This window comes from Ambystoma mexicanum, chromosome 5q (genome assembly GCF_040938575.1).
Source record: "Ambystoma mexicanum isolate Mex_15411 chromosome 5q, UKY_AmexF1_1, whole genome shotgun sequence".
Classification (NCBI taxonomy): Eukaryota; Metazoa; Chordata; class Amphibia; order Caudata; family Ambystomatidae; genus Ambystoma; species Ambystoma mexicanum.
This window is the reverse complement of record NC_090933.1, coordinates 243,850,453-243,866,901: the sequence shown is the minus strand read 5'-3', so window position 1 is coordinate 243,866,901 and position 16,449 is coordinate 243,850,453. Positions and strand designations below refer to the sequence as shown.

The 16,449-nt window shown below is 44.3% G+C and overlaps 1 protein-coding gene across 1 annotated transcript in view; it reads left to right on the top strand.

The window, feature by feature from the left end:
- Positions 1-1,170: 1,170 nt before the first annotated feature.
- Positions 1,171-16,449, top strand: part of LOC138497352 (protein THEMIS3-like) — a 371,532-nt gene continuing 356,253 nt past the window's right edge. The window contains exon 1 of the mRNA XM_069620751.1: positions 1,171-1,461. Coding sequence (XP_069476852.1) covers positions 1,371-1,461 — 91 coding nt within the window. The 5' untranslated portion in view covers positions 1,171-1,370. The remainder of the gene's footprint in view (positions 1,462-16,449) is intronic.

Sequence of the window (16,449 nt, the reverse complement as noted above, 5' to 3'; positions counted from 1 at the left end):
GACGCTCGCAATGTTAGCGCCCTCGGACACAATGCCCGCCTGAACGGAGGTATGTGAGGATTCCCCACTTGGAGAAGCCGGCCATAGGCAATGTGCTAGAGACAATTGTCCACAATGATGCAGGGGTGCCAAGCGGCCTAGTAGGAGATGCAGAAGTAGTATTAGCACAGCTGCAGAGGTTCAATGTGTTTGTGTTCTTGTCAGGACTATTGACGCAGATATTTCAAATGGGCGAGCATTAAAACTATTTTGTTTGATTGTGGTCCTGTTTGTTGTGATAACATGGAAATTAAATAAAAAAGGTTTTTAAAAAAAAGTTTGTCTTCATAAGTTACGTATTATAATTGTAAACGTGGTTAAACTGGAGTGGGTTTAACATGGGCAATCATTAGTCCTCATGTAAAAGTAAACGTTTTACCTATCAGAAACTGAAAGCATATTCCCATGTTTTAGCTTTTTCTCTGGTGAGGTAAATAGGATGTTGCTGCCAAATTGCATTGTTATGGTTTCCCTATCTGCTTTTGAAGTTGGAATGTTCAAAATGAAGTCAATATCAGTAGTTATCGACTGCCCTCCGGACATTCTGATTGGTTGAGAGTGTCACTAACGCTCCTGGTGCTAATATTACTGAATAAGCATTTCTTGGTTTCTCAGCACAGAGGTAGCCATTTTGTTTCTGTGGGGGTGTAAAGAGGTGGGTATATGGATCATAACCCAAACTTTACGTATGTTCTATCTAGTGTCCAAACTGTTTTGCATATGTGTACTGAACATATTTCTTTCTGCTCATCAGTAGAAAAAGGAGTAATCACCACACACTTAGACACCACATGTGGCTGAAGAGTGTGTGGATCAGTGTGTAGAAACCAGAAAAGTGGCTCGATATGGGCCCTAAGACTAGCATAAACTTTGTTCATTGCGTTATAAAACCATATCACAAAGAATGATATAGCCCTGCCCAGGACATTGTGTTTTTATGATCTAATCTGTTTAGAGCAATGTTGACCTACACCAAAGTGAGATGTGTTAAATACAAGTTAATCAGTAATAAGTAAACACTGAACTTTAAATTCAGACCAGAAAAATATGCTTTTACTTCCTCATAGGCAGCATCATAAAGACATCAACACAACAGTACTAGATCATTCCGCCCTGCAGGAGCCACAGAGAGGATAGAACTGCAGGACACCGTTGCCAATTGCTTTCTGAAATTTCGCTCCTCGTATTGGATCATTCCAACTGCAAGATTCAAAGGCACAGATGCTTGAACCCTTGATCTTTACTGATTTGTCATCCAAGCGATTGTTCTCTACTTATCCTGTGGATTTGTGCTTTCTTTGAAGAAACGGAAACGCGGAATCGGAAGTGACATGGAGCAGCCGTGGGATACGTTTATAAACTCTTTGAGCCCGAACTTTGTAAAACGCACTGTGCAGGTCACCAGTGGAAACTACATCTCAGGTAAATTGGTGTGACAGAAATTTCGATGTGCTGCAAACACAAAAGAAGGACAGGAAAAAAATGTGATTGATGCGCTCTGAATGGGGGGCCCAGACGGGAAGGCACCATTTCCTGCATGCCCAGGCAGGTTGGAACGAGCTGAGCACATGATGAGTGGTGTCAGATGTATGTGATGCTAAGTGTAAACCCAATCTACCTAATTGCCAGCCAGAGTCCCTTAACAATCCGGTTTTAAGCTACTTTGCCATTTCTATGATATGGAGAAATCCGAGCTGGTAGCTGGAGGGATTGGATTGCATTGCAGGCGGGTCATCTTGCTCAGACACTATATAGGGCCTGGTTATGAAGTTGGTGGTAAAGGTAAACCGTGCAGCATTTCGAAATTACAAACACTTTACCTGTCCACCAAAATACGAGTTCTGTTACTGAAATACGCCTTTACGGCCTGCTTTTGTGTGGTGGTAAATACATAAAAGCAGAAAGTCATGCGATATTACGGCATGTGGTAATGTGGTAATCCTCCATGCAGTAATGTGGCATTTCCCAATTGAGCCCTAATTCCCTAATTCCCTCCACCCTATAGACCCCAAGCAACTTTGCTGGATTTTGAGGACGTGATTTATTTAACTTGGAGAGAGTGTGACCCTTTTTCCCACTCTCATGTATTTTTGTGTGAATTTTACCTCTGTGTTTCTTTTGGTTGTGGAGGCTGACAAACTCCACAGGCATCATATTTAACAATTGTGTCAAACAGCACCTTCAGTGCAGTGACACAAGGAAGTCTTTTAGATTTCCCAAGGTTTAAATACCTTCTCTGGGATAAACTACTGTTTCCCAGAGCAGTAAAGTGAAATTGACTTTACTTAGCACTGTACTTGCTAGACCCAGCACACCCTATCTTACAATATAGTGCTGGAGGGGTTACTTAGTATTCCATAGTTACCCCTTTCCTCAGAGAATGGCTGGTGGTAGTGGTTTCTTTCCGAATTACCATGGTTTGCATTTACTGCGGCTGTTCCCAGCTCCGGTAATGCTAACCGCAGGAACCATCTTTTTCAAAATGGCGCAGAGACATCTTTGACAAAATTGTCCGCAGTCTTCTTTTTTCGCCATTTCTTTGTGGAAAGGTCCTTCCGGAGAGTTTCTCTGCGCGCCAAACCAGGTTTGGTCTCTTTGTTCATTTTGCCTTTGGCGGGCTTCAGGAGTGAAACCTGGCTCTGGCTCCAGAGTGTCTGGGGTAGGCAGGAAGTGAGGGAAGTGCCCGAAACTCCCTGTTCTTAGTCTCCTAGAGGACCCGAATGCACTCTGTGGTGATTGGCTGGGTGACTGTAAGCTGGCCTAAAGCTTTTGGAAGATCCTCCGGACTCCCACAAAGCAGGACTGACCAAGCCTGAGGCCCCTCAGCAGAGTGCGGGACCCCAGAAGCAGGGACAGTCCACCTTGACAGCCAGGAACCGCGTTGTTGCTATTTTTGATAGCTGAAACGCGAAACAGCCACTGAAAGTGAAGTTTGCCGGTTGCAGGTTTTGACAGTCCCAGTGTATTGCAGGAGTCCCCCGACATCCTCCCTCTTGTCCCCACGACTGAGGCCCAGGAACAGCGAGATTTGCAGAGGTGCACAGGAACAGAGGTCATCACCTGCATCTTTTCTTCTTTACCAAGGTACTGTAAAAAAAGTCTAAGAGAACTTACCCCTTACTGTAGAAGTGCTTGTAACTTCCACAACTCACAAGTCTAATCAGCTTGTGGCCCTACATTTGATTCTTCTTTTCATCAAAGACTCCTAAGAACTTGTGCAAAGACTTTTCCATTGATTTACCAGAAGTGCTTTATCCTATCCAAGACTTTTGCCCATTGACTTTGGCTTAGCCCATTGAATTGAATGACTCTTCTAGTGAACTCTAAAAGTTCCTGCACTGCTTAAGAATATTTGTGGTCTAATAACTAACCTTTGCCTTTTACCAACTTTTTAAGAGTGTTCTGAATGCCAACAGTAAGATATTGATTCCCCCAGTACCCTTGTTACTGAAGTCACCTGTGGGTGTAGGTTGTGTCTGTGGGCCATCCCAAAAGGGTCTTGTCTGATTCAGAAACTCAAAGTGTACAGTATTGAAGTATATTTGTGTGTTACTATTCTATTGCTCCCTTCTGAAGAAGGCTTTATAACTGACTGATAAATAAATGAATAATTGTTTATGCAAGAAACTTTGAGTGTAAGAGTTTATTTGAATACCTGTAACTGAATCTTTGTGTAACTCCACTACAGCTCACATTTCCCTTCTTGAGCTAAGCCTGGCTGCTCAACACGCTACCAAAACTGTGCAGTACAAGCTTATACCAAAGGTTGGGTGGCCTATACCTGTAGTCATAGTTGTTTGTAGTGTTCCCAGAGGGTACTGCATTCAAACTTTGCCCAACACTAGCCCCATGAGACTCCAAAATGGGAAACAACGGAAGGGTCTGCAAGACTCTGAATCATGCAGACTCTTCAAGTTACCACATGCTTACCACATGCAGTAATGGTAATTAGGTTTGGCTTGTTATCAGATCCCATATTGTTTGGAAGGATGTTTTACATTCATCTTTGGAAAGTGCAATATAGGAAGTGTGGCTGGAGCCCCTACCCTAGGTACGCATATCTGCATGTTTTAGGTAACTCCTTGTCAGTATTGTCTATTGGAGTCAGTGAATCATGTCTCTATGCTTGTGCATGCGTTCACAAAGGTGTGCAATTACTGTGGGAAATGAGGACGTAGACTGGTCCCAGCAAGAACCAAAATAAGAACCAAATGTAGCTCCTGACACACGTACGCTAGCGCCTAAATGCAAGTCAACCACACCAGCTACATGGACATTGAATGTGAATGCCCTCTGCAAGTGCATCCTTGTGATCAAAGATTCAGTTCACTTCCTGGTAGAGCAGGGGTCTGTAGTCATTGGTTCTACAGGTGTTTTGGACTGCAGATCCCATCAGCCGTAGCCAGCATAGTCAATGGTGAAGGATCATCAGAGATGTAGTCCGAAACATCTGGAGAGCCACATGTTGCAGGCCTCTATGCTAGAGGAAGTTAAAGAATTTCATGCTTAGAAATGCAGCAATTATTCAATGTTTATGGAATTCAAAATACTCCCATTCACAATTTTAGAAGGTTGGGAGCAAATGGCTTCGATGGTTAAAAAAGTGAAGTGTATAATCGCTCTGCCGCTCTTTATCAATTTCGAGAGCAAAATGGAAGACAAATTAGCAACTAGATTTGCGAAAGTCGCTATCTGGCCACAAGGTGTGGAGGAAGGAGCTCCAGGAGACGTGCAAGGATAAAAATAAGAAAAAAACATCAGCAAATTTAAATATACTTCTCAGGCTCCACAACTGTAAGATGCGTTTTGAACACACTTCAATACATAGAAGTCTTTGGCTACCTGAGTCCTAGTTTATAGATTTAGTTTGCCTTTTCATGGACTGAATCACTGTGGTGTTTCCAATTGCATGTGATAAACGCATGTTGCCACTTTATTTATTTCTTTTTTATTGGACATTTTTATGATGCCTATAAACAAGGGTTTCCAGGCGCCCCAAGACAAGAAGGGGGGAGGCGGGAGCATGGGATATCATAAAAAAACAGCAACAAGAAAAAAGGGACGGTTATATTGGCCTTGTGACAATACTACTGTGCAAGTGTTTGAGGAGATAAGTGCAAGGGGGAGTGTGTAGAGGGAGAAGTCAATAGTGGGGGGACTGCATGGGGGGGGGCAAGTGCTGCAAAGGCCAAGGCGGCAAGTGCCAGGGGAAAGAGGGGTGAGGGGAGGCACAGTGCAGTGGGCAGGCGGACTGGGTGGGGGTAGTCCGGGAAAGGGGGCCCAAGGGCAAGTGCTGGTGATGGATGTTGGGAGGGACTGGTAGGGGGTGTGGTCTGGTCCCTGAATTACTCAGAAAGGACCAGACCCCAGTTGTAGCTGCAAGTGCAGAGCTTAGCAAAGGAGGGGGAGATGGAAGGCAGAGGAGAAAAGGAAGGTCTTGAGAAGTTTCCAGAACTTAAAAAGATCCGGCTCAAGTCTGACAGGGAGAGGGAGGCTGTTCCAGAGGGAGGAATGTAACGATACAAGCAATACAAACCAGAAATGTCCATTATAACATCAACAACAAATAAAAGAGTAAGGACACGAGTGCTTGAGGTGAAATTAACACACATGCACAGTTTGTAGAAGAAGGAGGGACCTTTTTAATGGTTGCCTTCATGCAGGAATCACAAATACAACAGGGGCCCTGACAATATGAAGAGAAGGGGAAGATGAAATAAAAGAAACTCAAAACTTCATATTGCAATCAAATAATGACCACATTAATTTAAAACACATAATTCCTCAGTCAGTGGCAATAAGCCTACTTAATTAATTAACAATGTCCAGCGGCTGGTGTCCACATCGCATTGTTTATTCATTAGAGAAATGGTGAGACACATGATACTACTACGCAAATGAAACAATAAACACACATGTATAAAGTGCCAAAAGTGAATAGCAAATTACATAATGCAAATATGATTAGCATGAAAACAGATGGCCCATACCAGCATGCAATCGCGAGGATGGCACAACTGTATGGTCATCAACCGGCTAACTAGTTGCCCATAGACCAAAGATAAGAGTCAAACATATCTAGAGATACGACCACAATAACCGTAACTTTGTGAACAACGCTCTAGAATGACTATGGGCCTCTTCAGGGGTTGGGCGGAGCGGTAAAAATTTGACTGTATTAAGTTACCGCTGCATTACCGCTCTGCACAATCCCAAGTCTTGGCGGAAAGTTGGAGATTTACCTCCAGCTCTGAGCTGGAGGTAACTCTGGCCACTTTCCACCCATTTATGGTGCTATTACCACAGCAATATTAGCGCTGCGCTAATAGTGCCTGAAATGCCCCATTGGGTCCAACAAACCCAAATGGGAATGTGGACTTACTGTTCGCTCTGCAATTCAGGATCTGGCCCTAATAGCTCCGGACCGAGTTGCAATAACGCAATTTGCATTGGGCGATATCCCGGCACATTTACTGCCAGGAAACCACCCAACATCTGAGGCCCTATGACCCAGACTACTGAAAATGAAAAAGATGTTGCATGATGGAGTTAGAATTTAGTGGGGGGGGGATCCTAGTTTCGACAGGGAGGGGGGCATAACTACGTCCATGTCTTCACCTGGGCCGTAGTAGTGGTACACTGAATTATAACATAAAAAATATGTGTCAACATTGGAGAATTGGACAGGCAATCTGTGATGAATCAACTTCCTGGGAACAAGTGGTCCAGGGATGAATATCAGTTTTTAAACCATCAAACATCCCCACACCTGTAGAACACCAGAAGGGATCAGAACAGATTGGAAACACAAGCAAATTATAAACCTCCTTGTCCAATTTTGGGGTATCAGGTAATAATGTCCACATACATAATGGTCACCATGCATAATGTCACCGGAAAAAGGTTGTGGCGACATAATATATGGTGACCATATATATGGGGTCAACAGGAGCGGGTGTTGCAGGGGTGGCCCCGGTTCTCTTGAAAAAAAGGGGGTGTCCCCCGCTTGTTAACTGGAATAATGTCCCCTGCAAAAAAACGGCAATTTTTTGTGACTTTTTTGCCAGGTGACATTTTTGCAGGGACAGTATTACATGGAACCAATTTTGGTAACTTGGACGGAACTGCATGCTTATCTCCGAAAGGTTGTGGATTGAGGAGTGTGTTGCAGGCATCTACCTTGTCCTTGGTTTCGCGTTCAGAGACTCTCTGCCACTTCCCACCTAGGAAGCTTGCTGCAGAGCCTAGCAGGGCATGCTGTGTGCTGGCTGGGTGCTGGTTCTGGAGCTGCTGGAGGGTCCTCTGGTTTCGATATCTCCCTCTGTTCCCTGGGATATGTTTAGGGGAGGGATCTTGCCTCCCTCTTGGAGATCCTGGCCTTCCTTCACTGGTGGAAGATGTAAGGCAGTCTGTACCTTCAGCTAGGTGAAGCCTTCAGATGATCTGCCAAAAGAGGGTCTCGGCCCTCTTTTAAGGCCAAATGGACTGCAGGGATTGGTGTAGGTTAATTGTACCTTAAGTAACCAATCCTGGGTCCCCACCAACAATCTCCTGTATGTGTGAGGTCAAAACCAGAGTGCTTTGGAACAGAAAAGGTAAAGGGGTGAAAACATGTAATACCAAGTCCGACCCATCTTCCTGTCTGTTGTAGATCAAAGGGTCCCTCTGGTTAGTGGAGCTCTCTGTGGTTCCTGATTAAAGTGGCAGGTCTCCCTTGAAGCTGCAGCGAGACCATACTTTCTGGCTCCGTCAAACCACATACTTGTACCTTCTGAATGGGGTCCCCCTGCGGGGATGACTACTGTAAACACGCAGTCCCAGACATGACATTTCACTGTCAAATGATACTGAGGGCAGGAGCTGGCTTCAGGTTGACACAGTGCATATGAAAGGGTGTTTGGGTTTCCTGTCTCCTTTGTTAGACTCTGCAGCCAGGCCCTATTTGGGCCTGTTTGAATAACTTTCTGATTAGTATGCAAATTGCTCAACAAAAGGACTGGGCAGAGCCTTGGTTAGGTAATTAGGCTGGCCATGGCAGGGTGAGGGTCTGGCCCTCTCCCTTCTCGAGATGCATTGTGTACTCCTCCTGTCATATCCCAACTAAGTATAACAGGGGGGACTGGGGCTGTAAACTGTGTCCACCCAGATTACACAGGTCTATGCGTATGCTGTGCCGTAAGCATAGGAAAATGTGTGTGGATTAGCCCCACACATTTTCCGGAGGTTGGTCTACCATCGTTCAATTTCATTTAAAATTTTTAAAAAAGCCCAGGTGAGCAAACACCCACTGTGCGGATGGTCAAGTTCCTCACACCATCTCTGGGCAAAAATAATGTATCTAATTTTATTCAATTCAAATAACCTGCAAAGTGCCATGTTAAATGAACTAGAACTGTGAATGGATTCGTCGTACAGGCATACATTGCCTTCGGAAAAAAAGGGGAACTAAATTACCCTCTACAGCTTTACTTACAAATTCTATGAGAGGTATGTCAAAAACAGAAAGAGACAGAAACAGTGGTCATACATTTGTAAGCTTTTACAGGTACGAGCTCATAAGCACATGCATTGATCAAGGACTACATATCTTGATTTAGAAGCATGTAGAAGCGCGTAGAACGCTGCTAGAAAAAAAATACATTCCGTTCAGGATAGTAATGTCCCTCATACCAGGAACTGTTAGCCATGAGTTAATTAAGCCAATTGCTCCAACAATTATAGTACCTGAATTCGCTGCACTTCGTGGGTTATGTGAGGATCTGCTATTCTGAAGACAGGAAGCAGGAGTAGTGTAACCGTATACAGTTAAATCTGCCGGCGTCTTCGTTCAGGCCTGGCTCCAGGAGGGGCGGCAGTGGGGCCAGCCCCCCCGAGGCCAGCCTCTGCCCCCCCCTAGAAAGCAGGTCCAGACTGGGAACCAAAAGAGGCCTGGGAAAATTTGATCAAAGTGGTCCCATATTCCGCTGCACGAGCGAACAATATTAGTGCACAGGAAAATATTACTACACCAAGAGGTACTAATGCAAAATAGGACTGGTTGATTCCATCATATTGAAAACAAGCATAGGCATGGGAAGAGCACTTTCCAAGCACCGCTGTATTGGTATTAAACGGCTATTAATGGTAGCAAGTGCAAAACGGTGTGAGTACCTGCACACCTATTAGCAGTGCCTGGCAAAATGCCTAATACTTATACACAAGCCAAAACCGTTGGCTTTATCAATGTTTATTTTTAACAGCACTTAAGTGAAGGGCAGGCATAGTGCTTATAAATCGAGTGGCTAAAAGCAGACCTCATGAAGACATTTGTATTACACCAGTAGTGGGTTTACGACTCCAATTAAGTTATTAACTCTCAGAAGGCTGCTTCGACAAAACACTGGCAGGCACTTTGAGTGCAAAGTTTGATGGTAAGGCTTGATTAAAGCAAAGTAAAATAGTTCTCTGGAGGAGGTGTTTTTGGCAGGGAAGGGACAAGAACTGGGTGCGAATAGCCATAGGCATTGCCATGGGCAGTCAATGGGTGGGCAAGTAAACAAACAACACCTACACACTGGGTGTCCCTCCTCATAGCCAATTTCTCCCTATCCATACTTTAATGCGATAGTTTTGGTTTATACCTGGTGCAATCACCATCTGGAAGCCCGAACTAATAAACAAACAGCACAGAGATGAGGATAAGAGAGTGAGTAGTGAATATTACAGCAGAGGAATCTCACAGCGTGGAGGTGTGATGGCAAATGTGATTGTTAAAGCAGAGGGTGACATATTACAGCACAAGGCTGGAGGATTTTGGCGCAAATACATATTATGTCATGGGTAGGCCATGCTACAGCACAGGGCTGGCTTTATGCAGGGCTATGGGATTACATAATATGGAAGGGGATTTTTTTAATGTGGGAGAAATATTACAGCATGGGGCTGGGGATTTACACACCAGGGGAACCATCGAGCAGTAGTGGGCTGGAGGATTACACAGCATGCACAAGCTGTGGGGTGGGGTGCTCAGAGCAGTGAGAAGACAACTGCACAGGCAGGCAGGCATCCATGAATCAGCCAGGCAGATATGAAATTACCATCGGAGTCCGGAGGATTGGGGAGGTGGAGAGGAGGACAGAGAGTGTGTGGAGCAAGGGGGTGGGCAGGGCATAATGTACTAGTCAGCAATTGCTGAGGAAGGAGAGATTTAGTGCACATGTTTTTGGGAAATCACACCACACTGATATATTATCACACACAGGGTGGGACATTAGAGTGCAGGAAGAGAGGTGCACACCACACAGAGCGACTGTACCAGCAGAAGAGGCCAATGTTACAGCGGGAAGTGGATGGTGCAGCAGCCAGTGAGAATATTACAGCACGTGACTGGAAGAGTACAGCACTGGGAGAGCACACTACCCCCACTGAGAATGTACAGCACAAGGGGGTAAGCACCTTGCTAAGTGCCACCTGCGGGCCCGAGCTGTCATATGCACGCTTGCTGGTAAATATGTCAACCCTGGTCCTAACAACCTTGGTTTGAATCCAGGCTTCTGCACCTTATAAAGCAGTCTAAGAGACTAAAGAAGTTAAGGGCAAATTAAGAGCAAATGGATTTTTTAGATCCAGGAAGACATTTTTTGCTAGACCACGAATCTGAGAAAAGTTTGGCCCCCCTGATCACAAACCTGGCCCACCCAGATAAAAATTCCCAGAGCCGGGCCTGTCTCCGATGCAAGGCTGACATACAATGACCACTAAGAAATGACTAGCGTGAGAGGAAAGCTGTAGGTGAGGTTACTCTGACCATACTATCATGACAATCCATTCAAATTAATGAGTAATACAGTATTAAAAAGCTCAATGCAGAAAATTTGTACTCCAGAATTAAACCAATCGAATGAAACCTCAAACATATGAGACTATTTTCAAAAAACATTAGTTCCTTTAAACAAATTGGTTAAGAAATTAATATAACGTGAGGCATATGAATCACACAGATCAATAACATTCATGAAAATACATGCACTCAAGTTGGACACAGTGCAAATCTTTTCCAAATAAAGCACCTTATTGGTGGGTCACAGACACTTCATGTTCAACAATTTAATCATATTGTCATCAAAACACATCGGAAAAGAGTGTCCCAAACAACTGTCTTCATGTATGACATACAGCAATTTTTAATTTGGCATATCAGATTTTGTGACATGAATACATTGACTATATCCGACTTTAAGATTTACTATGAGATCCAGCCAAATTGAAACCCTTTTGTGGATGTCTTGATCCATGTAGTGAATGGATCCCGTGAGGTGACCCTCTTCCTCAAGACCAGAGATAGAAATACCACATTACATTATACTAGCCAGCATTCTGTGAGTCTGAAAAGAAATGTGCCCTTGAATCAGTTTCAAACAGAGCTGCGGGGTGCAAGTCAGACCACCTAGACGAATTGTAGTTTACCTCGGCTTTACCCAGTTAGCGACCCGGTTTTGACTCACACAAGTCGATAATGGTCTCACACTTAGAAGGCCAGAGCTCTGTCTCGCCTGAATATACAATTGCAGCAAAGCAGTGGGGAGGTGAGGGAGTGAAGTGTGCATAGGAGAGTGTGTCACAACAGCAATAAGGTAGAGGGCAGGACAAGAGAAGAAGGAGATAGAGGGAATCAGAGGAGAGGTGAAACAGGAGAGAGAGTGGGGAGGAGGAAGACAGGAGCAAATAGAGATCCGAGACTAGAGTTGGCGATACCTAGAGCCTAAACTGGGAAGGCTGTGTGACTAAGTAGGAAGGAAAGAGGAGAAGTACCCCAGGGCCCACGTGAGTAGGCTGTATTTGGCTTCTGATCTCCTTCAAATAACCTAAGTTTGGCATCTGGAGCTCAGTCTGAGAGGACCAGCGTGAAAGCCAGATGACCTACACAACCATGAAGGACGCAAGACAAAAACGAAGAGCTTGGCATCACCTTAAAAACCCCAAACACTGTGAGTGACTATTTGTACCGCTTTGGAGGTGACGTTGAATGAAGTGGACAGAGAAGGACTGAGGACCAAAGTTCTAAAGAACTCTTCCACGCCTGATATAAGGAATCAGTAACTGGAAGACACAGAGGATCGTGTTAGCTCAACTTGATCTTTATTTCTCTCTGCTTCTTCCTCCATGAGGCTCCTCCTCTTCCTTCTCTCTCTACATGCCTCTTAAAGAGGCACTGTCACATTTCCCTCACAACAGCGGCAGAGAACCCCACTGCCCAATGACACCTCACTAATTATACAATCCGCATAAATACGTAGGTATTCAAAATGCAATCGCTCACGTTAATGATGAGTGATACATTGTAAGACTTGACTAAATAATTTGAAACGCAATTTACATTAAATTGTTTTAAACACAAAGAAAAACAAAAGACTCTCTTTTTTCCTTCATCTATAGTGTGAGTTCGAAGCATGAAGGATGTTTTGTACAGTGACAATACAACATTATCCAGTAGGCATTCCAAGGACTGTACTTGATTACGTACTGTAGGGGAGGCATGGTACGACAAGTATGACACAATGGCTACAGCTTGTTAAACCTTTATTGGAGTTGTTGGGGCTGGATAAGCTCCTACTTTACTCTATAAGTAAGATGGGAGTAGTCTCAATCATCAAACGATAAACAAAAAAGTCAGAGTGGGGTCCATTAAATCAAAAATGTCCTATGCTACCAAAACCTAATGCCTGCCCTATCTCTGGTACAAAAAGTATATGTAGGAGAAATGTATGCAAAGGAAAAATCAGTATTCAAAAGAATATATGTGGTTGAACCAACTCTCCTCCCGAGTTAGAACTTAAGGAGTAAGGCTGTCCTTGTAGACAGGATGACACATTCTGGCTTGGTTTTCAACACAATAAACAGTTCAACAACGTGGATCGAGACCCGCTTGGCTTTCCACATTAAAGTCTCTTTTCCTGACTTCCAAATAATGTTTCAACAAAAGTTCACATAGGCCCCCCTCTGTTGGGCTCAGACTTTTCACGACTAAGTTCAACAAAAACTGGCAAGGGGGCTCCCTTCCCCAAGCTTATTACACTTTGGGTCTCCCTTTGTCGGGCTCAGACCACTTTCGGATGTCGAAGATTTTCGAATGTGCATGGCTTTCTTTACAGACCACTGCAGAACCACTTCAACGCAAGGTTCAAGGGTAAACCTTTACTCACCCTTCTTTAGGCGTTAATTTTTGCCAGTCATTCTGTTTATCGCTTCAAACAATGTACCTTTCACAGAGACATTTGGGTGGGCTACTTCCTTTTGCTGGACCACTCTGTTACTTAGTATTGCTGATTTCACAGCTGTCCTTACTTAAATATTCATTCACAGGTCAGCCTTTCTTTGCTTCTCTCAACACACGTGTGCAACCTTCACTTGCGATTTATTGTTGCTACTTCAAACTTTAACACACACAGGTCTCTCAAGTTGCTTGCCAACTCACCAGCTGTGTGTGCTTCTTTCTTGGTTTTACGATTTCCAATTTATGAGTCAAGGTAAGTGCCCCAGGCTTGACCTTGCCTTCCCAACTCTGCCGTTCACCTGGAGGGTCGCTGGCGTCCTCGAAACACAATGCAGCCTTTTGATGTGGGATCTGGCCTTCTCCACATGTCTTTCACAGCATATCGTAGGCAACGACCTCCAGTAGGGAACTCTTGGGGATTGGGACCCGCTGCTCTCGTCGCTCTGCTCCAGTAGGTTAAACTTTTCCCTGGAAGTTCTGCTTGTATTCGTGTTCCGTCTTGCACAAAGTTTGTCTTTAGAGTCTGCCCTTTATTCGTGTGAGAAGAGCTAATTGGTATCAGGTGAATGCACTTGGAGTCAAGTGCCTGACTTTGCCTAACCCGATTAGTGGGACATGTCCAGTACGATGTGTGAAAGTTAATTTGTTACTCTCAGTCACCCTCTTCCTCAATCCAGTGTTAGTGTAAAAAGGGGGTGGGGGGAGAGGGGACTTCGGAGAATCCTAAAAAATAGGATGGGTCAGGTAAACAATATAGTGGGGAATACCGCGTCTCACCATCGGCTGCCTCACCCCTACTCCCTTGAGACCCCACACCCAGGTGATCCTCCCGCACAGGTCCATCGCCAGGGTCTGGATCCAAAGGCGATGGCTGGGCCCTTACCCCCTGAGAGAGAGATCCCCGGGGACTAGTGGGTGAGACACCCTCTGGTTCCTCACAGTATGAAAATAATAATTTGGAGCCAAGTAATCACGCTGTACACAGGGGTGGAATTCATTAACAAGGCTAAATTTGCCAGCCTCTCACATGGCTGTCGTGGGAAGCAGGAAATATGTTTACCTGTTCAGGAATTTTTACAATATAGCTGCTGCTTCAAATTTCATTTAAAACACTCCCTTATTTACTCTGGCTATGTAATCTGGTCATGCACACAGAATTCATAAAGATCTCCAAACCTTTGAGCAATATCATGTGATGTTTCATTTATCTGGATTGTCTCCAGAAGCAGTGGTCTCTGAAGTGTTATATTGCAAACTCATCCCCATAGCCTTAGGGTTAACGCACATTATTATTATTATTAATATTATTATTATTATTATTGTATTTATTAAGCACAGCCCTAGCTTTGAGAAGCAACCGGGTGCTGTTCATAGGTATATAAAAATACAGATATATAACGGGGCGCTTTACAGAGGTGTTCAACGTTACAGATATACAGGGGGGTAGGATACACAGGGGCACAGAGGAGGGGTTACAGCTGTCGGGGTGGCAAGGCAGAGAGGGCGGGTTGCGTCTAGCATGGTAGGTGGCACGAGGGGCGATGTGATGGCCTAGGTGTTGAGGAGAAGAAACTCTGTGAATAGGTCTTGAGTTCTTTTCAGAATTGTAGGAGCGTGGGGGCGAGTCTTGCATGTCCCAGCGGGCTTGGAGGTGCACATCTCTACTTGAAGTCAGCATCCACCCTCACAGGCGGGACCCTGTTCAGCCCCAAAACTGGCTAGGATCCTTCTGGGTCATGAAGTATTTCGGATCTTATAAATCAATGAATTGCACCTGGTTTGGGATGATTCCCTTTTTGCTAGTATGAAGGGCATCCTTCTCTGGATTGCTTTTTCATGTTGGACCTGATCTGCTGGTGCTCGGCCCTCTTTTGCTATGTGCAAGAGTTTATGCGAATCACTTGACTTGTGTGGATTCTAGGTGGCAAGATCCTACTGCATATCAGAAATATAGTTATTATATATCTTTATCATTCTTCCCTCTTATCACATGATGGCCTCTGCAGGATTTCAGCTACCCCTAGGTTTCCATGGGTAGAGAGCGGTGTAATCCCATTATATAGGCAATCCTACAAATCTCCAGACCCTACTTCCATCCCTCTGAGAGAACCTATAAGATCATTTAGGCTTGTGTCCATGCCCACCCTTTCAATGTAACATCAAAAAATAATTTTTGATCACTAGTGTTTATGTGCACACACACACACTCGTACATCATTTAATTTGAATCAACCATAGCATCTGTGTAACATGGCATCAGCTAATTGTATGCACAAATTAAAATATTGTCCACTCTTTACAAAATTAATTTCAAAGCACAGTGCTTAAAGAGCAGCCATGGAAAAGTGTCTGTGGATTTGGTTGAATGCTCTTAGTTTCTGAACTACAATCTTTACAACCTATGCATCTGTTGGCTCTAAAATGTGCACTCACATTTAGCATTTACACAAACATTTTTGCATTAAGTGATTTTCCTTATATATAATACCTGTGAATTACCCTTATAGTTCCATGCATGAATTTGATAATCTCACTCTACCATCAGTTGGTATGCAGTGATATTCAAACTGTATCTGCTTGCCATTTGAGAGCACTGGCTAGGTTTGCAGGTGTAATTTCCCTCACCGCCCAGCTATAAGTTAGGTGGAAAGCTGGAGTATTCACATCCAGCTATGAGCTGGAGGCAAATCCGTCAACTTTACCCACAATTCCACCAAAATCCCCCATTGAGTCCAGTGGACTCAAATAAATGGCGACTAACACAGGCTACCGCCACTTGTAATCCGGCGGTAATACTGCCAGATCAAGTGACAGTAACGGTAATACCATTTGGTGGTATCTGGGCAGATTTTTCACCCAGATACCATCAAACTCGTAATGAGGCCCATGTCTTTCTGCATCAGAATTGCAATTTCATGTACGTTTCCGGCTCTTCTTTGCACAAGAGGATACAAGAGCCTCAGCTCACCAATCTCCTGAAAATTCAATATATAATTGCCAATCCAGCCGATGGATGTTTGATGTACGAGTAAGATACTGTTGGCCTTGACAGTACACTTTAATGTACCGCCCAGTCATTCGATCTCTCCCAGATCAAGCATTAGAAAGAAGGCCATTGTCGTATTCTGTCAGAACTCTGGCCTGGAGTCTACATCAAT